Below are 25701 nucleotides of genomic sequence, written 5' to 3'. Positions count from 1 at the left end.
AAACAAGGAATCATGAAATAAGTCAGTTCCTCCATCATAGCCACAGGTGTGCACTTGATAATGATGAATTTATGCAGGAAAGGTCTTTAGGTTAAATAGTGGGGGGAAAAAAAAAAATCATGGCAGCAATAGACTCCCAAGTCTAAAGAAAGTTTGCATCTTGTCATAGACTTTGCATAGATTCTATAGAATCACAGAATGCCTTGGGATGGAAAGGACCTTAAAGACCATCTCTTTCCCTCCCCACCTGCCACAGATAGGGGCACCTTCCACTAGACCAGATTGCTCAAAGTCCCATCCAGTCTGGCCTTGAACACTCCTAGGGCTGGGGCAGCTACAACTTCTCTGTTGTTGAGCCTGTTCCAGTGCCTATTTGTTCCATATAACTAACCTAAATCTACCCTCTTTCAGCCATTATACCTTGTTCTACCACTACACACCCTTGAAAAAAGTCTTTGTAGGACTCAATTTGTTTCATCCTAAGCCTGTTTATAACACTTCATTGAAAGGTAAGATAAAGTTTAGAAGTTTTAAGATCTCTGCAACTGTAACAACCACTTATTTTTACTCTTCTTTTATTTCTGCATTCTCAAATTTTAAAACACTATACTGCTTCTGTAGACAATCTTTCACAAATGATGCACGTGTGTGTATTTGACAAAAAAAAAATGTCAAATCTAAAGAGCAAGATTATTCTTAGCCCTCCACGGCTATCCAAGAAGATTAAGGGGATTTATTCAGAAGAAAGACACAGCTGTAGCTCTGATACCAGTTCAGTCAGGGGAAGACAGGGAGCCCAGAGGAAAGTGCACTCTGCTCTCAGAAAGGCCTACAAGTAGGTACATGGCCACACAAACGCTGAGATCACAGCTGTACATTTCTATGCCTTATGTAGCAGAGCTGCTGTCAGATTTTTTTTAAGGGTGTCGCGGGTCTGACAGCTCAATATTTACTTCACTGAGTATTAAGGGATTTTTATTCCCTTTCTGAGTGATTAACAGAGAAATCATTAACTGTGAAGGACATTAAAATTTGCACACCTGAGCCCATGATTACAGTGCCACAATGCCCAACACTGACACACATGATGAGAATGTTTAACTACTGATATTTTACTAACTTTAAAATAGTTTAATATTTTTCTAAGGTGATCCAAAGCCTTAGTAAATAGTTCTGGGAACACAACAACAGGACCAACCCCCGCAAGACCATGAAGCAGCACAGTTAAATGACTAAGAAGAATGGCAAACAAACTGTTCTGTTTCCATTTGAGGTTGAATGTGAGACTATTGATCATCATTTTAAGGGATCAGACTAATCGTTTGGGCAGCAATGTATTACTCTCTGTGTATCTGAAATATTAAAGAATTCTTTAAAAAAGGTCTAATCTTGGAGGGATTTTCCCAATAGGAAAACAAGCACATTTTACGCTTTTCTTGCACGAAAGAAGAGTGTAACTTGCTCAAAAAAGACAATGAACTAGTACAAATTAATATCCTGTCTAAGTGGTCAGATCCTGCATGATTTAGCATATTTCATAACATGCTATAATTCTTGCTTCTTTTTGCTATGAATGTTGCACATCTTGGAAGTTTTCAGACAGCTAGATGCATCTTGCCACTAGGCAAGACATTTTTATGAGATTTTAAAACTCTACATTGATTAAGCAGCAGAGCAACATCCCTGATGTTCAAATCACTAGTCTACTTTTTTCTTTGAATCTGAGCTTGAAGTCTTTTCATTGTTCTTCATAAACCAAACTTTTTTACTAGAGGAAAAAAAAACCCGAACCCCAGCTTTTCATACATATTTAAATAGTCAAAATCAGAAATTCTAAGGCTGCTTCTTTCTGTTAGATGGTGTCCATCTCAGAACCACTGCCAACTCTTTGCTACACTCTTGACAGTCAGCCTTGTACACTTTCTTGGCAAGAACAGGGGGAATAGATACACTTTCTTCTAGCCCTTTGATCTGATACCCCTTCTAGCAAAAAAAAATTTAACCCTTCATTACACACAAGGTAGATGATATCTAAGAACTTGTTCATTGTGTAAATCCAGTTTTGTACACAAGATTGAAATTACTTTAACATAAAATGTGTCAAGGCTAGCAAATGAGAAATTCTTATTATCCTGTATATAATGACATCTCCCAGCTGACTAGTCACACACAACACCTATGGAACTGATAATGTAATGAAAGGTTTTTAAAATGCTTCTAGAACAATGTTACTTTATCTAAGTGTGTTTTCTGCTTGGCCATTACAATATAATAAGAGGATACACACTCCCAGATAAGATCTTAGCAGAAATTGACAATTTGAGAAGACATAATTTCTTTATAGCTTAAGTTTATATACTAACCAAAAAATATAAACAATTTAAGCAGATATTGTCTGCAGAACATTTGCTCTACTCCAATTAAATCGTTTTTAAGCAGATTTAAATAGCACAGCCTGAGCATTTAAATAAATTTTCTGATATTTTAACATGTTGAAGCAGCACACATAAGTTTGTACATGACATTAAAGAGATTTAAGATTTCACCTTCAGAACTAGAAAAAAGTAGAAAAACTAGCAAAAATCAGGTAAAGATGTAAATTCTTGGAGTATTTCTAGTTCACACATACACAGCTGCAGCACAGTAGGTTAATTTTCCTCCCTCCCACAGCCCCACCATCAATGCACTCTACAGCCTTGTTTCTGAATTGCTAGCTTCACCTCCTTTTCAGCCAAATGGTTTCTCTGCCACAATAACTCAAATTATTTCCCTATATTAAATTTCTGAGAATATTTCTTTTGAAGCCAGTGCACCAAAACCCACAATTCTTTTGTACTCAGTATCTGCTGCATTTTGAGATCAGGGGAAGGTTTTCAAACCTGAGTTGCCTTTGTAGCCACCAAGACACCTCACGCAAAGCCAGAGAATCACACTGAACATTTAGACAGGTTCCCTAAGCTGAGTCAAATTTTAGCTGAACAGTCCAACACCAAGCACTGAAGAGAAAATTATTTCCAATCCTGCTTTTCCTCAGGGCTCAAGGTACTAGCAAGATGCCATACAGATGGCTGCAGCCTGAATAGCTGAACCATATAATACATGTTTATATAAACTGCCCTATTAGAAGGTAATACAGAGATTACTTCTTTTATTTCCCATGGGAGACTTAGTCCATCCCACCCTCACCTAATACATACTAATAAGGAACTAGATTTGAGAGCTGTAGAGTCTCTTCCTCTGCAGAAAAATTCAAGCCTATTTTCCAAAAACATGACAACTTCTGGTGCCACTCAGCCAACCTCTTGTCCAGCCACAAACTGACAAATCCACCAATTTCACTCACCTCTGACACTGAAGGACTCTTTCCTGCTTCTGTACAGTCCTGTGCCTGGCTGAAGCCAGCCTGTCCCCTGCAGAGGGCCAAGGTCCCCAAAGACACCGGAGCAAACCTGTGAGCTACAACCCCCAGCCCAGGTGCAGCCCAGACAAAACCATGAATTAGGAAGTAGGTGCCCCCAATTGTCCTCTGATACACCTGTTGACTCTCAGCAGTGTTTGCTTCATACAGCACAGAGGAAAAGATATTTTTTCAGACCAACACTTGCATATTTTCCTACAAAAAATATCATTGATAAAATAAGTCATTAAATTCTAAGAGTAACAGAGGGAAAAATTCTTTTTTTTTTTCATTGCATGGAAGTTTCTGATAACATTGAGATTCTTAAATTTCATTAAAATTGCTTTCAGCATTTTTGTTTCAAAAATATTCAGTATTGGTCTCATGGTTTCCAGTGATGTCTATGACTTGAAGAAATAAATGTTAGACCCAAAAATATTCCTAGATGTTTATAGTAGAAATATTTAAAAGTTTTTCAAAGCCTTCTCTGAACTTTTCTTCCCATATCCTACCTGTAATACAGAAGTTAAGCTTTGAAAAGCATTATTGGTAGGGTTGCTTTTTTCCCCCCCAGTTTTACTATTAGAACTATCACTTATAATCTGTTGGGTTTTCTTAACACATAATACACTACATCCAATCCTTTTTCATTAAATTTAAAATTGACATTCAGTTTTCCTAGAAAGGAATGAATTCTTGATTTTAAAATTTAAATCTGGGAAAGTTTCCCCTTTTCAAATTTAATTACACTAAACACTGGGTTTCTTCACATCATCTTTTATGCTGAAGCCTTCCCCATGCTGCTAGTAATTTCTATTACCCTTCACTGACTTTTCATTTTCCTGCTACAATCTCATACTTTTACTATTTTCACCAAGTATCTTCTCATAACATTTTAACAAAACCCTATGAAAATGATGCCTGTACTCTGGGGAACAAGTAAGTTCAAATCTTCATTATCCTCCCTTTAACCAATATTTACCAGATGAATAAGAAAGAAATACTAAAATGAAATCCTACTACAATTTAGTTTCAATCACATTTTATTTGTAGAATTAAAGTATATTAAAGAAACACAGATTTACCTCTGCTTAAATTTGACCTTCAAGTGCAAGATTTAATAGGCTAAAGATTAAAGTAAATCATGACGGTTTGCTCATTCTTTTGCATTATGAAGAGCTGGGAGGAGGAACTAAAACACGAAATAAAAACAAATGGCAAAGTCACTTTGTGAAGGCAGATTAAGAAAAAGTATGCACATTAGAAAGAGGAAGTTATAAGCTATTCAAAAGGAAAATAATGATAGTATTATTTTTATATATTTCTCATCAGATATATGTGAAGTGTAATCTAAAAATAACAGTATTTACTTTTGGGCAACCCCATGGAGAGTACAAAAATTCCAAACAATTTACTTACAATATTATAGCAATATTTATTTTAAAAATATGCAGCTAATAAGAAACACACAATCCACCACTAATTATAGCTAACATAACTGCACCATTAAAATGAATATGAATTATAATAAGAAGTGTGTTTCAGCAAGTAGATGTATAGTATTATCAAGGTTATCTTCACAATTCTCTTTCCAATAATACATTTGAAAAAAGTATTAACTAGTATTAGAAAAACTCTGTAAAGTTTTTTTTTTTGTATGTAAACACATAGACAATGTGTTTATCCATGTAAACACATAGACAATGAAGATCCTGATGTGAAGTCACTTTGAATAAAATAGATGCAAACCACTAATATCTTGAAAAAATATCCAACTAAAAATGACATGTTGATCCTTGGCCCAAAATAACAGAATTTCTGACTCCCAGGGCAGATTTCACAGACATTATTTATGAGAATCTTGATTTAGAAACGACATATTTTTTAAATCAAGCTGAAATGTGTATTCAGATGAGGAAAAAAAAAAATAAAGGTATGAAAATCCAATTAGAGAACTCTGTGAGATGTTTCAATTGCTTCAGAGTATCTGCACAGAGAGCAGGCATGCAACACCTCACTGCAGGCTGACATTCCATTTCTGGGTAAATCTCAGATGTGTACAGCCAGGTGAAAAAGCAGAGAAACAAGGAAAAGATGGGAGTTCTGGGCAGTCAGGGCCTCAACACTGGGTGTGGAGAAAGTTCATTTTAGGTGCTATATTGGTTATTATTTCATTCATGCTGAGAAACCCACATTAAGTGCTGTGGCAATCTCTGCTTACGACCACTGGCTTCTCTTTCCCTATTACCTCCTCAACAGGCTCATTTGGTCAAAATAATAGTCAACAAAACTAATCAACAAAATTGCTCTGTCTGAAAGGTAGGGGAGATTTGCAAAGCTGCCTGAAGCAGACCCTAGTGAGATCTCCACAAGGCAGTAATCAGGTGAGGGATGTACAGGGTAGCATGATCTGCACACAGAGCCTGTCCAAGGCAGATGTAGGAGAAGTCAACCCCACTGCTCTGGTATCCTCGCAAGGCAGAAATTAAAATGATACAGGCAACAGCCCTATTTATTTAGATAATGCCTGAAAAACACGGAAACTGAGAAATAAGGTAAAAAAATGTGGTTTAATGTTAAATCATCCCCTCAGCGTATTGTTATTCATATCACACTGTGGTAATGAGTATTTCAGACCAAACCACTACAGTGTGCATAAAACTTTGCACGCAGAATCTCGCACTAGAGGCAGACTAGCAAATGTGGGCATTTAAAATTGTTCTTCTAGTTTAAGAGAATTTTATTTTTACATTCTGTATTAATGAATTTGAAATAAAATATTAATCAGAGCTTGAAGAGTCAAAAAAGTCATTTCAAAACCATACAGCAAGTTAAGTTTACAAAAGATGCTGAAGAATAACCTTTTTCCTGTTAACTCTCTTTGTGGTTAGGACTAGCTGCTCCCATTCCCTCATTCATTCTCTGTCTGGTGGCCCACCATACTCTTCTCCCCTTATCCAATACTTAACATTCTTGTTCATCTTTTTTTCCTTCATTAAATCCTATATAGTGAAGTCTTTCCGCACAGAACTCCTCCTAGAAATACAATTAATTAAAGGAAATCCACTGTCAGAATGAACATGACACTTGCACAGACCTCATTCTTTTTTATTAGCCTCCATTTTTAATGTCTCCTTTGCTATGGTTTGTCCTTGTTACATGTAAAGGCAGTAATCCCCCCCTGTCTGGGACTGTAGCTCATTCTATCAGTGTATTCTGCCTAGCAAAGCAAGAATCTATCACTGGTTCAATACAAATACTGCTGTGACAATAGTTATGACAATGACAGCTAGGAATATTCTTATATTTAATAACATGCTAAGATGAATGGACAGCAGGTTCATGAAATGGTTAATCTTTTTTAATAACACTCCAAATAATTAAATAGAAATAAATAAATGGCAATAATTATAATTTAATCAAAATTAAACCTCTTCCACCCCTAATTTAAATGAATTGCAGTAGAACAATATGTTTAAAGAATAATACATAGATTGCAGCATCCTTCATTCACGTGATGAAATGTTAGAATTAAATCTCCCATACAACTCCAAGCCAGGTGCTTTGGGCATATGAGTGCTGATACAATCTTTAATTACAAGATTCCATTATTTTCTTGAAAGACTTTTTCATTACATTTACAAAAAGGATGGTACTCATCAAGTGAAGAGCTATATAATATATTCTTTCCCCATGTTTATCCAATCTATGGTCCCACAACTAATTTGTTGCACACTATTTAAGACTGCCTCTGAAGGAGGAGAGCAATGTTTTCCTCATTAGTTTGTGTAGAGTTCATCATGATAGAACCTCAGTGCTTCATAAACATGACCAAATTTACTTTTATAAAATTTCTGTGACACAATTTCTCCTATTTTGCAATAGAAACACTGAAGCAAAGGGAACTTCATGCGAGTTAACCCTCAAAAAAGGGGAGAGCTAGTGCAATTCACATTACAGCTCTCCAGCATTGCCCAAGCCCAGCGTAACCTAAATTTAAGCAGCATTTCTAATCTAGACCTCAGCATTTCCTGCACACCAGTATTCAGGCAGTAACACAGAGGTGATTCAGTCTAAGCAGGGAAGTGCTGCTGCCACCCAAGCTCCTCTGAAACTGCATGAAGCAGCCTGGACTCCCTTACTCAGTGTGGCTTCAGCTTGGTGCAGCACGGATGGCTCTGGATGGCAGAACACTTAGTGCCAAGGAGGTGCTCCTCCTAGGTACAAATTAATTCATGTGTTTGACAGGATTTTGACTCTGAACTATATGCAGCATTTCCCAGAACTGAATATTCATTAGTGTCACGAACATGTATTTTAGTTATACACACTGAAAGCAATACTGCTGTGAAAGTATGACCACTCCATGTGGTAGCAGGAATAGAAGCTTCACTCCTGAACCACTGTCCTGATTTAAGCTAAAATGCTAGTGTATACACAACATATAGACAGCACTGGGACAACCAACAGAAATCCCACTTTCTTTCCAAAAGTGACAGCACAGTGGCATTGTTAATGCTCTTTTGTACTTTGCAAAGTAGTCTCACTAGGAGATGGAAAGTAAAAACTGCACTTTTTCTTTTATCTTTTTTTTTTTTTAATTTTCAGTGTAAAACAAAAAGCTTGAGAAAAAAAGGGTTGTTTTAATCTGTTCTTGAGTACTGCTACACAATCAAACATGGAAGAGCCACAGGGCCAGAACAGGGCATATAAATCTCTAACAGCATTGCTAGAACACTCTAGCACAGGAAGAAGAGGTTCTCATCCTTCCTATCCAGTGCCTGTAAAATTGCACAAGTATCTCTGTGAACAGACAGCAAAAGAAAAGCATAATGCACAGTTAGAATTTTTCACCCTATCTTATTAACCTCTTTATAATGAATTATTAATATATACGTCACAAGAAGGGTGAAACACTTCATATAAGTCAGTGGGAAAAAATGCCTATTGACATTTATGGGGCTGAAATTTTACTGTAAAATTAAAATATAGACAATGCCCAACACAATCACTGAAACTCCAGAGCAAATTTTCAGATCAAAGTGAAAACAATCACCTACTAAGAACTAGGGTGACTTACACACAGTTCAAGTAATAAATCTTTGTAACTTTCATACAGACAAGAAATTAAACAGAAAGTATTTTAAATTAAAAGGTTCTATAAAAGAATTCAATTAAACGGGAACATATTTTCCCTATTGTTGCTTTAATTTCAACAGATGTTTTCCCATAAATCATGAAAACCATACACAATATTATCTATCACTCATGCCAGTAACAGGATTTTGCAAGAGCTGGCTCACGTCCTTCTAAAGTATATCATTGCTGCTCTCTGCTGGTCAAAGTTTTATTTAAAACCTTGTAGAGGAAATTCAGTGAATTTTATAGGAAGCATAGTAAGTATCACATGAATAGGAAGATCTTTTATGGCATTTAAATAACCATTTTGGTCATCACAATGGTTTGTTTTCATTGGTACATCTGTATTCCTGAGGCCACCAAAATTAGTAATAAATACTGGAATTACACAAACAAAACTCCACCTTCAAAGGCCATGGCATTTAAATTCATAGATTCACACAGCTCAAGTGACTTTTGCTTGTAATACTGAAGGGTGATGAATGGAATAGCATAGAGTGGTTGTGGTGCAAGAGCCAAATGTGAAGAGAGTAAAGAAAACATTTAAGAACATTGGAAGATTATGCCCATTTAACAAAATATATTACCAAGAATGTACCTAACACACGAGCAAATGTCTGATCAGCATTATCTTCTCAAAACCTTCCTTAATTCTTTGTCTCAGCTAAAATTGGAAAGCATTTTATCAATAAAAAACAAACAAATGTAAGTTTCCTACATTTTCTAGTTTCCAGCATCTTTAAGACTTTACTGGACTGCTAAATTTCTATTTGAATTATAATATAAATAGAAGTTTCACTTTTGGAGCTCTGAGCCAGGTAGTCCTTAATTAAGTGGTCCCACTGGGTAACTATTGCTCAATATGAATGGAGGTTTCAAAACCAGCTCCAAAATAAACAACATCAATTTACCATATTGTGAAAATAATTTTCTCCTTTCATAAAGAAATATTATATGGTAGGCCAAGCTAATTTTAAAATTTGCTCAGCTATGAGATGAAAATTACACCAAATCAGTATACAAAAAAAGAGTCTCTCCAAAGCATATCAAATAATATCTCTGTACCTAGCAAGAAACACAACTCAGTTTATTCATTTTATCAAACAATTTATTTAGCAAAGTACAGCAACATGAATAATTTATTTGTTCTGACTGAAAGCTCATGTTTTTCTCAATGAATTATTTCAACAGTTGTACATAGAGACGTTTAGCCATAATCTGGGATCACAAAAATTGAATCAGCTTTGAGCATAGATTGTTAAAAGAAGTTTCTAGCTAAAGAATTTATTTCCGAACAGCTTAGAGAGCTTTACTTGAGGTCAAAGCACTTCATTTTGTGACAACATAAATAAGATGCAAAAAAAAATTTTTGTTTCTGTGTCTCCTTTCTAAGACTATACTAGAGTAGTTTACAAAACCTACTGTGGCAACAGTCCAATATATTGCTGCAGAAAGAAATCTCAGGGCTTTTTTGGACAAACATATGTGCATAATATAAAAACCTATTTATTCCAAAAACATTTAACAGCAGACAGTGAAGAAATCAAGACTTATTAATGATGTTTTTAAAGACAGAAACTATCTGGGACCCACAACTAAAGAAATGACATCTTTCTTTATAGTTCACAGTTGAAACCAACCAGAGATGTTAATTCATCTACATCGACCCATGCATACAGATATGTTAACATCCAACTAATAAACAAGTGATATTTTATTACCAAGCTTTATTCCTCATGACATTTACCATTCTACCTCTCACCTCAAGCTGTTAAACCATTTTGTCTCACTGAAGTCTGAGCTCAGCATGAAACAGGAAGAGGAATGAATTGCAATATGCTCTGGCTTAGACTCAGTAGTTTTAAATGAGTACTCCAGGAGACATAATGAAAGAACTCAAATACTTTTGCCATTATAGTTTTCTGTAATGATTTATTTTGTGACTGATTAGCTCCATCCTATTAAGAGATATTGTAACCATTTCAAATTTATGTGTGGAGAGAATGAAAGTACGCTGAGATGAGAAATATAAGTAAAGGGAACTGAAAAAAAAGAGGGAAAGCTTGCTGTCATGCTGTTAAGTGCTATTTATCATATTCTTAGGGTGTGTTTGGGATAAAAGCACAAAGTTCTCAGTGGAAATTCAATGCCTACAAACATTATAAACAAAAACTTAAAACTTCCAGGGTGCCTGGGGTGAAACAGTGATAAGCTGAGGCTTCAGTAGGGATCTTAAGTACTTTTAAGATCCTCTCTGTTCCTACACACTTAGGACATTGCCTAAGGTGAGAACAAAGTGCCAGTGAGTGAGGATGGGCTTTCCTTGTTCATTTCTAGGAGCCAAGCACTTGCCCCGGGAAATGCAATCTCTGTAACTGTGCACAAAGCAGCACCCTGGCATTTCTATCCCTACACCCACTGGTGATGTAAGGCTCATGTGAGGTTTTGTACAAGTTTAGAAGGGCTTAGCAGATCATGGTGAGAGACTGTGAACTTGTGGTCAGCTTGTCAAATGTACACTCAGCATCGGCCATGAAGGAATCCGCTGCTGACAGCCAAGGGATCTGTGTAGATTGCTTCAGGACCAAACACAAATATGTCAAGGGCTCCCAACAACACTGATCTCACCAGTGCTTGTGACCCTCAGGCAGGGAGGCAGTTTCCTCGGGGGAAATTGGTGAGGATGCACAATAATCAAATGGCTTGTATGCATGGCAATCCTGTGACAATGATAGGTGATATAGATGTGAATTGTCTCTTACAGCCTGCAAAATATGAACATGAACCACTCCGTATCACTTGACCTCATTGCTCAGGCATTCAAAATGGTCTAGACATAGCCTGAAACTTCTGAACTGTTTTATTGTATACTTCTATTATTGTCAAGATATGCTACCCTGGCTAAGTTAACAGTCTTACAATTTAGTAAGTTAAATGTCAAGTGTTCTGCTTAAAGAAACCAAAGAAGAGAACATAGCAAAGCTTGCAATACATAATGTGAGACTTATAACACTGTGGTAGAAAAAAGCATCTTTTCTCTCAAATTCCCACAGGGTGTCATAGGTTAGCAAGCATAGTCCCAGAAGTGATGTTCTTGCAGAGGGGTGCTTACAGCTTCCTCTATGACCTAACAGAACCTATCAGTGGCCAGTTTGAATTTGGACAATTCTTTGAGCCACTTAAAATTGTGACCGCCTCTGTGATACACACTTAAGAATAGGAAACCCTGAGGCAGACTCCTCTGTCTCGTTTCCGGCGCTGGCACAGGTGGCTGCAGGCCCCGTGCGGGGGCCAGCGGGCCCGGCCAGGCCCTGCTTGGGCCAGGCCGGGCCGGGCCACAGCCAGCCTGGAGCCATGGGCCTGTTCCAGCCATGGAACCCCCCCCAGCAGGGCTGTTGGCTACCCCCCCCCCCCCCCCTCCACTGTGGCTCCTCTGTCCGGCAGAGGCCAGGTGACCAACTGCGATAAGCCACATTCCAGCTGCAAGGCCTGGGTGAGATTAACCCTTTTAGTGCTGTGAAGAGCTGAAAACCTGAACGAAGAGAGAGAGGAGATGCTTAAAGCTGAAATTCTGTTGTAAAGCTATGATATATCAGAGTATCCTGTTGTAATTTCATGAAGATATGGGGGGTGGAGTGTTCAACTTGTACTTGTTAGCAAAAGCATCTGCGCTGAGATCGGCCGATGCTGACGCAGCTGTAATTTCATGAGAAGTTTGAACAGGGAGAGATGAACCAGATGAGGACTTTGGCTCCAAATGGGAAAGGAGAAACCTCAGTTCCTAGAGATGCTCCCAGAGATAGTCCTAACGATGAAGATGAGGGAGACCCTTTGCTCCCAGGGAAGGAGAAGGGCCTCTGTTCTTAGAGGTAAAATGCTCCCAGAGATGGGTGAAGCTTTGTTTCTAAACAGCTCAACCTTAAAATTGTACCCCAAAAACCTTCAAGAGTGGACCCTCGAAAGCAGTTGCGGGAAAAGCTGCAAGTCGGGGGAAGGGACTCACATGCGAGCAGAGAGACTCCTCTTCCTAAATGGACTGAACAATATTTGGAAGTGGGTGGCTGTCTCGGTGTGATACTGTTTTCATAGCATGAGCAAGAAGAGACTTCTCTTTCTAAATGGACTGAACAAGGTTATTATGGAAGTGGTAAACAGACTGAACATCTGAAGGGTTGTCTTTTCACTCTGTCACTTGGAGAAGGGAGAAATGTGGGGGGAGGAGGAGAGTTCTGAAGGTGTGGTATGATTTTTTTTTTCTTCTTTTAGGTTTGTTAATAAACTTCTTTATATTCTTTCAAGTTTGGTGCCTGCTTTGCATTTCTCCTAATTCTTATCTCACAGAAGATAAACAGTAATAAGTATTTTGGGCCAAACCACTACACTAAATTGTTCTTTCTGCCTGGTTACAAACCCAACCTGCTACACAGGGTAAAGCTCACTTTATCTTATGTGCTAGCACTGCAAGGAAAAAAAACATTAAATACTATTTTATTCACATCTGCAATTGTTTCTGGGTTATCTGCAAGATAACAAACAGAACTCTACAACTGCTTCAGGTTTGGGCTGAAAAGCCTGGAAGGGCTCTAATACCCTATAACTCAGCACATTTTCTTTAACAGGTGTTATCAAAAGTGAAGAAATAACATGCTACAAATTCCGTCTCGGCCCTCACTACAATGCAAACATTAAGTTTCATTTGACATTTCCCATCTTTTAACACTAGCTGTATTTAACACTTCCAAAAATTTTAATTAGAAAAACACTGAGCTCAAAATGGGAGTTTTCTCTAGCTTATCTTTGAAGACAAACCAGCTGGGTTCTTCGCATAATATCCCAATAAACATGGATGTCTAACATTGCAGCTAAGAAAAAGCATTTGGGTGCAGTGGCTTTTGTCCCACTGCATCATTTTAAGCCAAGAAAGCAAATTACACATCATCCCTTCCACTGAGAAAAAAAACTTTGACAGTGGCCTGTATAAGCAGTTCTTCATTCTGCTGGTGATAAATGAACCACCATAGAACCCCTGAAGACTGAGGGGGAGGAAAATAAATGCCCGCTTCCTACAAGGGAAAGGAAAAATATTTGCTCTTTGACTGAAACAGCCCAAGAAACAAAAAGCTGACTGAGAAATTTAAGAGCTGTAGGTGAGAACATGACAGTCAGTGGGTTACCTTGATATGCCATAAGTTGACAGAAAGTTGGCTGAGTCTCACCAACAAAAGCATCCTGGATCTGGTGCTCAGAAGCGAAGTTAATGAGAATATTTTGCAACGGCTATCAAAATATAGTAGTGTAAAAGTCTTGTAGAGATGGATTATACTAATGATAGTAACTAGAAAGGTCTTGAATTATATGTGTTTATTCCAATACACAAAACAGATATTTAAACAAATATGCCATAGAACAGATGATGTATTTATTTCATCATGATGTTTTCATAGTGGGATTTTTAAGATTCAGTGATGCAAGTAAAGCATTTTTCCCTTCTCTGTTCTCTGAGATTCCTTAGCATATTACCGATAATAAGGAGGTTTTTGGTATTGTTTCTTGCTAGTGTTACACACACATGTCTCCTTCCTCAATTTTAGCCTCTTTGACTATGTAACATTAAAGCAAAAATATCACAGAGAAAAGAAACAAACAGAGAAACAAAGAATTAAGGAGATACCTGGCATAAATAACTCCTAGGAAGCTTTGGTACTACTGGCAAAATTGCAGGTTGCTGCAGCTCAGACGTGATAGGATGAAGCTGTGCATTCACACAACATTATGTGATGTAGGCCCCAGCTGGTGTTAATGGAAGAGCTAAAGCTAGCTTTTCCTTCTCTGGCTCAATAAATCAGAGCCTGAGTTAGACTAATAAAAAAGAAAAAGCTATTTTCCAGGCAGCCGGCATAGTTACACAGCAGGTTTGCCAAGTCTTCAAGTCTAAAAGGTATAAACAATGAAAAACTCTTCCCCAAGAGTATTTGTTTTAACCCTTTTTATCTGATTGTGTAGCAATCCAGCACTTATAACACACCTGTCCTTTATGATCCTAGCATTCATTTTACTGCACAGACTTGTAAACTGAGGAAGCTGTGTTTTAAAGCATACTGCCTTCTGCAGTGCCAAGTTCTCAAAATTCTGTTTAAAAAATAAAATTGTATTAAAACACATCTAATCACTCTTACTACATTCTCAAGCACTCCAGAGAATCTGAAATTAAAAGAAAACCTCATGCTCCATACATGTAAAAAGAGGCTTGCTTTCATATAATTAGGTGTGAATATCTATTATTTTGAATTGAGCATATGCTTTCAGCATTGATTACTTTTTATCTCATTTTCTTTTAACTTTTCAATAAATAACTTTAGTAGTTTCCCTGAGCCTGGAAGCTTTAATAATGGACACTTGAAAAAAATATGAAAAATGAGAAATACTAAAATTGTTACCTCAGAAAGAGAGTCCTGAGTTTATTTCAAAAGATAGAGAAAAATTACACTATTTCCACAGACATTAGTATACACAGAGCAAATTTGAAGAGTTCAGCTTTCCTTTCCACCCAGTTCTTGGCTTCTGTACTGAAGATGACAAGATTTCTAGTTACGGAACAGGTGTCCATTTGGAGTTGGACTGACAATGCCACCTGCTTTCACATGGGCAACTTCAAATATTTTATGTATTCAAATGCTTCTAACATATAAGATTGCAACTAACCCACTTCATTTGCAAGCCCTTCTGTCTTTTATTGCTGTTAGCATCATAAGCATGCGTATTTTGAGAGGCATTTAGTAGCCAACCCTGGAGACCAAGAGCTTCTTCTTGCTATTTGTATCTACCCCAGCCTTTGAGACAGACTTTCCTGACCTTTAGTGCCTGCACTGCCTGTACCTGTGCTGGCTCCCAGCCTCCCTCACAGCTGGGATAGAAGTCAGGCTGCAGGACAGCCCAGGACCCAGGCACCAGTCAGCGCTTCTTTCTTAAACCTTCCAGAGTCAACCTTCCCTCTTAAACCTACTAGCTAGGAAGCATCCCTTTTAGCAGAAAAAATTATGTTGGTTTTATGCAAATCCTCCGTATTTCATTCACCTGAGCAAAGCAAGAGCTGGATCAGATCCACCTGCTCAGCCATAAAACAATTACAGAGAGCTGCAGCTCCCTCCCTCAAGCTGCATAAAAGGCTCATTTTCATTCAAATCTCTATTGTGGTGCTTTAATTGTTCCTAACTTACTGTGAAGGTCAGTAGAAAATGTTATACTGTTGCAACTAAATATAAAATTTTTTAAAATGACCAATTACCAAACTACATACTTTAGGGTGTATCACTTTCTGTAATATTTCTCGGCTCCATATGTTTAGCTTAGGGCAATATGTACATTTTCTTCTGTTTCAGCTTCCTGTCTGCAAGATGGCAAACAGTAACTCATTTATTTTGTTAGAGCTCCAAGCGACAGCTCTGCCAAGACCAATAAAGAGCACACTTACAGTTTACATGTTTTTCTATGTTATCTATAAATGTTGTCTATATTGCAGCCTTTGCAATGCCATAAATAAGTGATTCTGTATTAAAAATGTATTCTACCAGAGCTTGAGAGTTTCCTTTTAATTAGAAGAATAACAAATCTAAGAAAGTACTAAAGCCTCTGACTTTGAACACATGGCTGTACAGAGAAAACAGGTCCAATACTTGCTAGCTAACTTGTTTTCCTAAAGAAAAAGAATTAAAATTACAATGTGACAAAATTGCCATGGTTACAAAGCCCTCACCCTACTGAAGAGGGATATGAAATAATATATAGCCTAAAGACTAAACCTTTTACTGCTTTAATTGCACAGAAATGAGTAAGATTCACTTTAAAATGTGCCTTAGGGTTCCTGTAAGTCATGGTCTTATAAAATCAACCCTAAGCACAAAACCAGAACATTTTGCTCTCCATCACAATACCAAAGTTGTATGAAAAGAGAAAACAAGTTGTTAACATTCATTGCTTTCAAATTCAAGTCAACTTCAGGAAGTAAATACACAACAGAAAAGTTAGACTACAAAGGCACTGGAGAGCTTATAAAGAGTAATGTTCTAGAGAAATTACTCTTCAAGCTTTTTAATTTCTGAGGAAAACCTACTCTAATTTAAAGCCATTGACTTCAAGGTTTGCTTTAAGTGAATTGTGTTCTTGTCCTGTGATCAGTGATGGGCCGTGTACGGTTTCCTTGACATGAAATATTTCTTAGAACTGTAACAAAATGGATACCTCATTCAGATTATCTGTATGAATACTTAACATATTAACTATTCTGCTGTTCTGCAGTGGGCTGAATATCAAAAGGACATTCTCCAGAGAGAATGGGTGCAATTTGGAAATGCACTTCTTTTAGGAGATTAGAAAAACATGTTGTCTTCAGCACAGAAATCAAATAGTTTTCTTTACAATTTTCATTAAGGATTAATTCTGTATTCAACTACATGAAGAATTTTTATCTTTGAAAGATATTTTCTCATTATTTTATTTGGCAACATTAGGCAGGTGCACATAGTAGAAGCTAAAAATAAGACAGGAGGTGAACTGTTTTTAATAAAGTGCAGATATGTCTTTTAAAATCTGAAGCTCAATGGCTTTTAGCAAGGGAGACACTTGTTTACATTCTTTTTCACTCAAACTAATTTTGTGCAAATTAAAAATATAATTAAAGTGCTGATTTTTCTATTAAATTCAGCTTCATTTGAAATTCTTTATATAAAATCTGTGAATGAAAAAAAGATTTTGGAAAGACAATGCTGGGGTTTTCTTACCACAAATCCTTCCCTAGGCAGAAAAAAAATTAAACATTAAATATAGGCATATAGGAGAATTATTGTTTATGAATGTAACAAAATAAACAGTCATTCATTCTTCAAAAAATACCAATGTAAGTTATCCCTGCATGCATTCTTTTCTTTGTTATTTAGTATACTCAGAAGCAAAGCTGCTCTAAGGAGACATTACAAAACAAGTGGAAAGACTTAATATAAAGTGAAATTTATGATACAGTGTGCTGATATGGGAGTAGAACATTTTTTAGTTACTTGCTCTTCAGCTCAATTTTAGGAGCTTGTGTAACTGTGACTTCAAATCAATTCTACCTGGCTTTGAAATGCAAAGGAACAAATATTTGGTTTTTGTTGTTTAGGTTTTTTTCTTAATTAAAATCTATTTCCTCATTCAACACCCTCTGTCCCCCAGCTTCAGCAGAGATCATGGACAAATATATGACATGAAGAGTGGGGCCTGTTAAAGATGGAGTGATCAGGATTAGTGCTAAGGGTCAAACAGCCTTTCATTTAATGAATTAAAAAATCAATTTACAGTTTGGTAATTTCTGACTCTAACTTTATTTCTTTAAAATCTCCTTTAAGCAGTGAGATGGACTGTCTATTTTCAAGATACAATCATTGATCCTTCTCTTAAGCTATAATACAATTTTAGCTCTAATATTAGTTCCAAGAAAGTTGTTGACAGCTTAAAGATTGGAAGACAGCAAGAAGATGTAAGACTAGAAGAAGATTTAAGGACTATGAAGTTTGACCTATCAGGAAAGACTAAAATACTGGATATATTCAACCTAGAAAAGAGATTGGAAGGACACTGGGTTGGTATGAAAAAAAATTGCCATTGGGTAGGTATGAAAAAAAATGTTATATAAACCAAGGGCACTCTTTAAATCCACAGAACCAAAATCATAGAAACACTTGCATTAGAACTGTAGGTGTAAAAGGTCAGTTTTCATAATACAGATTTTTTTCCTACAGTCACACATAGTGAGTCACTAGGACAGCTGAATCTTTACACAACCATTTCCCTGGAAAGAGGCAAGAACATTGTCCTATCCTTCCCTTTATTCTCTAATTTAACTGGGGGTTTTTGCATAGTATTTAGCAGTACAACTGCGGCTAGGGCCACAGTTGTATTAAACTAGTTATTAAAGAAACTCTGCTATTTTATAAATACAGATAAACATGTACTTGAATTTTAAAATATTACCAACAGAAGTCTGCAAAAGAAGGATGCAAGTAAAAAACTTGCATGCCCTTATTTGTCTTTAAAAATTGCTCTAGCTGTCACTGTCATGGATCTTTAGATTAACAAAGATGTTTATTCTAGAATGATACACCAGTGCAACCCAATTCTTTTATAAATCCATTTGCTAAAAGCTTGCTCTTGGATAGTTTAAAAGGTCTTCATTTTTTCTCCCCTCTCTCTTGTTCTTTTCTTTTCTTTTCTTTTCTTTTCTTTTCGGGTTATTTTTTGGTGCAGTAAAGCTGGAATCATAAGCCAAGACAGATTGCTGTGAAATTCCAAAACAATATAATATGAAGGATCAAATGACCTTGTCAGCAGCATGATTTGAATGACATTTTCTCTAAGTAATATTTATATGCAGCTGGATAGAGGCTACTAAAGAAGTCACAGAAGCCGTCACAATTCATGTAGATGATTACATCTTGACAGGTGTAATCATTCAATGTTATTTGCTCTCTTCCCAGGCTTAGCTAATTACCACTGCAGTTTCCCCGCTACCAGAATGCATGCAAACATCCCTGCATACACTGTCCTGTGCATTGCAGGTGTGGGTATAACATCTTTTTCAAAAGCATATTGGGTGTACTTAACACTGTGAAAAGGCTTAAGATACTGAGTAAGATTTCATGAAACCTGGGTGAGGAAAATGTTTAAATAGCTTCACGCTCTTCTCCACAGTTTGGATTGAGGTTGGTTTTGATAGTGGACATGTCAAATAGAGAGGAAAAGCTCCATATGTAACACCCTCTAGTGATTTTATTGGTAACACAAGATAACTCTCTAAAATGTCAATTTGTGAAATTCCACCTGTAAGAGCTTCAGTCAGTGTAAAGAATAATGAAAATTTCAGTAAGCAACTCAGTAAGCAGCAGTGCAACCTGAGTTTTGCATTTACTGGACATTTTTACTAATATCAATGAAGTTTCATTGATTCAAAGCATATTACTGCAGCTCAGAATGTGCTGGTGAATAGCTGCATCACATCTAGCTGGAGTAATTATAGAGAACCGTCCATACAAATGTGTGATGTTCAGCTTAGTAAACATACAGCAGTGTGATTTCCCACATAAGATGCAGCTTTGTAAACACATAGTAAAGTCAGCCTTAAAAATCTGTCAGTAAACTTTTTTCCTAGAGGATACAGACACATTAAAAGGCATATTTTAACACTGGGATTGAAGTATTTTTAAAATGGTTGGAAAATGAATTATGTTCTAGGAAGTGTATATAAAACACAAAGATGCACGGATTTCTTAGTTGTCAAAATCACCCCTACTCAGGATGTCTTTCTCATTCCTTCAATTATTTTTATTTAATAATAGGAGCCTGGAATACTTAAGAGAGAATCTTAATGATGCAGATTTAACTTTGTGAAACCTGACCAAGACTTGTGACTCCTCTTATTTTGTCCTGCATAAAACCTCAGTTCTCAACAACTGCATCTCTGAAACACACTGAAAATGTTTCAAAAACACAAAGACAACAGATGCCAGGTAATGGCAGAGTGGGGATCAAATAGTAGGGGATTTAGTAATCAATACCTATCAGAAAAGTATTCAAGCATCCACTGAGATGATACTGTTCCAGCTTCAGTTTTTATATGGATTATATTAGCTTTAAAAAGAGTAGAGTGCAAGTGAGATTAGTGTGATTTGTCAAAAAGCATCAGTTGCTAAAACAGAGCCTTTTGAAATTAAAATCCTTTTGAGTTTTGTAACAGTCAGACACCCAGGTGATACAAATTAATGCAGAAAGCTATGATGAAACATAGATAATTGGTGACTTTTTGACAAAGAAGAGTTCCCACAAGTACAAGTATGTTGAAAACATGACCTTTAAGGCCAATATTGTACAGCAGAACAGCAAACCCATTTGCAAAATTCTGGTATTTGTGGGAACTCACCTCTTCTGTGGTGCAGAGCTGCAAAATACATGGAGCTGATACACACAAAAATATGCTAGGATTTTTACCTATGTCAGAATTTAGAAATCTTCATGTTAGAAATGTATTTAAGTATTGATTCTTCCTCCATTATGCTGAATGGAAACTTATTGATAAACGACATTGCTAATAAAATAAGAAGGTTGGCTTTCTAAATATTATCTTCATTTAAAGAACTTGATTAAAAATATTTTATTTCTCTATGCTTTCTATGTTCAGATCAAAGTCATTAATTCTGCCTCCACTTTAAAAGAGTGTTATAAAGAATAGTTAATGTCCATAAACAAAATTGACAGGATCTTTATAATTTCTAACAATTAAATTGATCCTTGCAGTAATATCAAAACTCTGTTAGATGAAGCTCGTTTTACTCAATACCTTCTTCATCTTGGTCTTTCCTGATCCCACCTGTTCAACATCCTTCTGGTCCCTGGGGCCGGTGCTAAAGTCAAGTTTACAGCTCATGGCAGAAGATGTGTAGTCCAGAGGGAAGCTAGGGACCACTGAATGAAAACTCCATATGCACCAGTCCATGGAACTGGGTGGGAAGTTTCCAATGCTAAGCTAAGGAGAAGCTGAAATCACTGCTTTTATTCAGACTGAAGCATAAAAGGCAAAGGAGAGTGTAACTGATGCCTTCATTTCCCAGAGGCTGGCTGGTGAGAAGATGAAGGCAGGCTCTTCCCAGAAGCATGCTGAGAAAGGATGAGAGATAATAAACAAGGTGTAACGAGGAAAGTTCTGATTACATCGAAGGAAAAAATTGTCCACTATGAGGCTGCCCTGACACTGAGACAGGCAGCCCAGAGGGGTTTGGACATACTCAGACCTTAACTGAACAAAGCCCCGACCAACTTTGTTTTAGGAAGTTGGTCCAATTTTGAGCAGCAAGTTGGACAAGATAATCTCCAGAGGTTCCTTCCAACCAAAGCTGTTCTATTATTCTCTGATTTTATGAACTTCAAGCTTAGCTACAGCCCCATTTTTCTAGGACAAAAAGTCTAAATTTAATAAAAATCACATAGTTTTTTTTCTATGATGTATTAGTTTCAGATGAATAACACTTGTCTCTTCTGTGTAAAAAATTCAAATGTGAATTGTCAGTTTGTGAAGCTTCTAGTTCATCTGGGAGAGAGCTTCTGTTCTAAAGCTGTAAGTCAGGAAGATCTGCTCCTGAAGTGTTGCACATGCGGTCAGCTATTTCAATATTCAAAGAAATGTGATCACTTTCAGCCCATGTTTTTATTATTCACGCTGCCTCTACCCACAGTGTACAAATATAAATAAAGAGAAGAAGCCAAGGTCTGGTTGGGGCAAGAAGAAGATTTGATGAAAACAAGAAACAGTCAATAAATTGAAAAATCTTAAGAAGCAAGCTGTTGCAATGTGCTTATTCTTAGTAGGAAGAGGAAAATAACATCTGGTAATTGTAAAGCATCTCTAATCAAAGCCTTTGGATAGTTCAGATGGAAGCTGATGTGAGCCCTGACATCTTAAGGACCAAGATATGGTGCAGCAGTGTAAATGGATTGAGTGTGTGTGTAATTATCTCAGAGGGCTACAATAATGCTCCAATTCCATTAATTCAGAGACCTCAAAGTCACTCATTTTTACATCTATTGAACAGATCATGCCAGTTTGTCACCTCTGTGCTTCACTACGGAGAACCCTAATTTTCTTTGCTTTGAAACCTGTGGTAAACAAACTAAATAGCTGTGATAATATTCTGATTAGTGGCATAAAGAAAGAAGAAGGGCCTGGACTGTACTTCTATTTAAAAAACCAAACCACCAAATCAAAATCTTTTGTTTTGACTATGGACCAATGGGAAAGTAATAAAACCATTTTAGGAGCATAGAGTTAACTCTGTAGCTTCATGGTGAAAGACATTTCTGCTTATTCTTCACATTCCCCAAAACATAAAACACCTTAAATTTCTTTTATTTGCCATTTGAATGGCTTCCTTTTACAGAGCTGTATATATTTGAGTTTCTCAAGATACTGTCTTTTTTCTCTGGGAAGAATTTTTATCTATGTACATATTAAGGATAATATTCCTATGTTCTAGAAAGACTGGTAATGAAGCTGGAGCATGAAAATTCACTCTGACCATCCAGGACTGTTGGGCACCTTACACTCCTGCATGCAGTCACTGCATAGGCTTGTGTCAGCTTGGCAGAGCACTTACAGTTAGTTCAGTGTTTTATAAAAAACCACTAACTGTGGATGATACAGAACATGCATTTAAGTTCTTTCTGGGAGAGCTCAGAAAGAAAAACAGACCCTGCCGCTTCAGTCAGTGAACAGTTTCCTGCTTAGCTTTGTATGAGGTGCTCTGTCAGGTCATACGACTGCCAAGAGGTGGAAGCATACTTCGAACTGATCGATCAGTGCAATAATGAAAAGCATGACAAACATGATAGAACTTAAAGACCTAGTTGGTAGCAATAAAATTATCTGAAATGTTGTTAAAAGAAAGCTGAACACATCCAGAATACTATTAACAAATTAAATCCAGATGTCTTAGGTCAAATAATTACACCAAAGCTTAAGTACAAAAGAAGCTCCATAAAAGAGGAGATAGACCTACAGTGTCTGCTATAATGTAAAAATCTCTGGCTTCCTCATCCATGAGAAATTCCATAAGTAACTGAATCATTTTCTCACAAGCATTAAAATCTAATTTCCACTGATACTGTACAAAAAAGTCACAAAACAATCACCAATCAACACTACTAAAGCGGCATTTCATTTTCAGTTTTGAAGCACTACCAACTACACAGGTGTATGAAAAGGGAATTAATGTTCAGAAAGTTTGGAGCTTGACCTGAAAAGTAAAGGTACCAGAATGGCATAAAATCCCATAAGGATTTGCAATTAGTATATGCTGGACATTATGGTGCCACATTTGAATGTTGTGAGGTATTTACAATTTAGAGGGGTCTCAAAGCCCTCAGATATTCACTGGTGTCTACATACACTTCAGTATAGGGTACATGTGTGGTTTTGACTTTTCAGTAGATGAATGGGAGGGATATTTTATCTGAACTCCACCCGAACTGAATGAATTCAACAGTATAAAGAAGGACAAATGAATGTTAACTTGTAAATAATGTGCAGGAAACTAAAAATAAAACAAAGCAGAGATCAAGGTCAGAATAAATGGAGCAATATCCTTGATTTAAACTCTATTGAAAAGTCCGCCAGCCACAAACAATTTTGATTGATTAACAATATTTAATCTACTGGAGGTCAGCCACTTAGCTAGCTAATTTTATTTATCTATATTTGCCACTAGGATAAAGTGTTTGTGACATCTAACACACTTTAAGCAAAAGTCTATCTTTACCAGCTGTAAGGCAATCTTGACAACTGAAAGCCCAAGTGAAACAAACTATTGTGGGTGGAGGGGCTGTATGAAATGAAAAACTTCCTGCACTAAGAGCAGTTATTCTAAAGGCTACAGGTGGATATAAACAATGTGAATATAAGAAATCAGACCAATGAAATATCCAGTTACATGTAACAAGCAGAATTTAAAAGTTTGAACATTTACCTCTTGGAACTAAAGAAAATGTTTGGTGTGAAAACTCTTGATGTTGCAATCACATGGGAAATTTCAAAATTTGGAGAATGAAACAGAAGCAGTAGTGAGGAGAAACAGCAGTACAGAATGAATACAGGAAAAGATGAGACAAGTAAAGCAGGCAGCTGCAATATGAGTAGATGATACAAAAGAGAGAGATGACTGAGAGAACAAAGAAGAAAAATTTGATATTATCTGAAAAAGTCAAGTAAACCTCTTTTCAAAAGAGTAGAAATAGTAACTTCCTTAGAGTTAATTGAGGAAAGGCAGTTTTCAATAGAGATATCACAGATACAATTTCAAGTATGAAGCAAGAAATGAGGAAACCAGTCACATTGTTCTAATTTCAGTTGCTTCCCAGAATACAGACACATTCAGGAATCAATTCCCATACTAATGCCTTCAGGGAAAGCAAGTTGTACAAATTGTTCAGATGAAGCAGTAGGAAGTCAGTTTCAATGTACAACTCCAAGCTTCACATCAATACACACGTGAGAAGATGACACTTGACATGGAATTTAAAGAGGACAAAACCTGGCTGCATTAAGCCAATCTGTCTTGCCAAGACTACTTCTTTATATAAATATAGCCAATTGATATTGACTGACTCATCAGAAGTAAGTCACACACTTCCCAGGTACGTGACTTTGCACTGGCTCTGGGAGAGAAAGGTGAGTCCTCCATGAGTGCTGGTACGTCTGCTTCTCCAATTTAATGATCAGTGTCTCTACAGATGCTCATAGAAGGAAAGCTACTGGTAAGAAAATTACTCAGTCTTACATTCCTTACCCAGACCAAACAAATCCCAGCTATTCAACAAATATAAAAAGGACTAGGGATAGGTCAAGGAAGAAAATTATTTTCCTAACTCAAAGACTTCTGGAAGTTTTACTATTTATGCTTAACATTAAAAACTCACTAAAACTTATGGGCCCTAATTCTCTGTAAAATCTCCTTCTCCCTCCAAATTAATATAATTATCAGTCTATAATCTATCTTTTTCAATATGCCTAAATGACATACTAAAAAACTACAATGACCTCACAATTACCTGTAAAGATTTATGATTTTGTTTCCATTTCAAAGAACATTAATCTGCTTTAGTTATAGGATGTCAAGATTATCTAGAATTAAGTTTAGCTTTTAAATGTCACATGGACTTCTGTCATACATTTTATGCATTTGACTCTCAAACTTTAGTTCCTGTACACTGCAGGGAACACACTGTATAAACACTAACTGCTGAGTGGTTTTTTGGTTGGTTGGTTGGTTGGTTGATTTAAAATACAGTACTATATTGAAACCCAGAGTCAAAATCAGATATGTAGTGCAAGTCATGAATGCATGTATATTTTCTCTTCTTCCTGACAGTCAATAAGCATACTTCTAATACGTTTTATGGCAGCAGTCAGATGTTCATAAAGGATTTTGCACTTTGCTTGTTTTCTCATTTTACTCATGAACTTCTCCAGCTGTTACCCACAGAAACACAGATTGCACAGCTGACCACTGGCCTCAGTGCATGTATCAGATCAACAGCTGTGAAGGCAATATTATTTATAACTATATTCACCAGAAATAAAAATTGCCTTA

At 36.7% G+C, this 25701-nt stretch overlaps 1 protein-coding gene and 1 long non-coding RNA gene across 10 annotated transcripts in view; one reads left to right on the top strand and one right to left on the bottom strand.

Moving 5' to 3' along the window:
- KCNIP4 (potassium voltage-gated channel interacting protein 4) overlaps positions 1–25701 on the bottom strand; it is a 399406-nt gene that overhangs the window by 140680 nt on the left and 233025 nt on the right. The window contains exon 1 of one of the 9 annotated variants that reach the window (XM_069014343.1): positions 14208–14257. The exons of 6 other annotated variants lie outside the window; for them this stretch is intronic. In XM_069014343.1, the coding sequence (XP_068870444.1) occupies positions 14208–14214 (7 nt within the window). In that variant the 5' untranslated portion in view covers positions 14215–14257. Of the gene's footprint in view, positions 1–3343; positions 3431–14207; positions 14258–25701 lie in introns of those variants that run through there. 2 more of the 9 variants (XM_069014345.1, XM_069014344.1) reach the window with 2 other exon arrangements.
- On the top strand, positions 15697–22708 carry LOC138109118 (uncharacterized). The gene is made up of 3 exons (XR_011150285.1): positions 15697–15760; positions 19903–20073; positions 21172–22708. It is a non-coding gene; the product is annotated as an uncharacterized lncRNA (long non-coding RNA).

This window comes from Aphelocoma coerulescens, chromosome 4, assembly GCF_041296385.1.
Source record: "Aphelocoma coerulescens isolate FSJ_1873_10779 chromosome 4, UR_Acoe_1.0, whole genome shotgun sequence".
Classification (NCBI taxonomy): Eukaryota; Metazoa; Chordata; class Aves; order Passeriformes; family Corvidae; genus Aphelocoma; species Aphelocoma coerulescens.
This window is presented reverse-complemented; position numbering and strand designations above follow the sequence as displayed.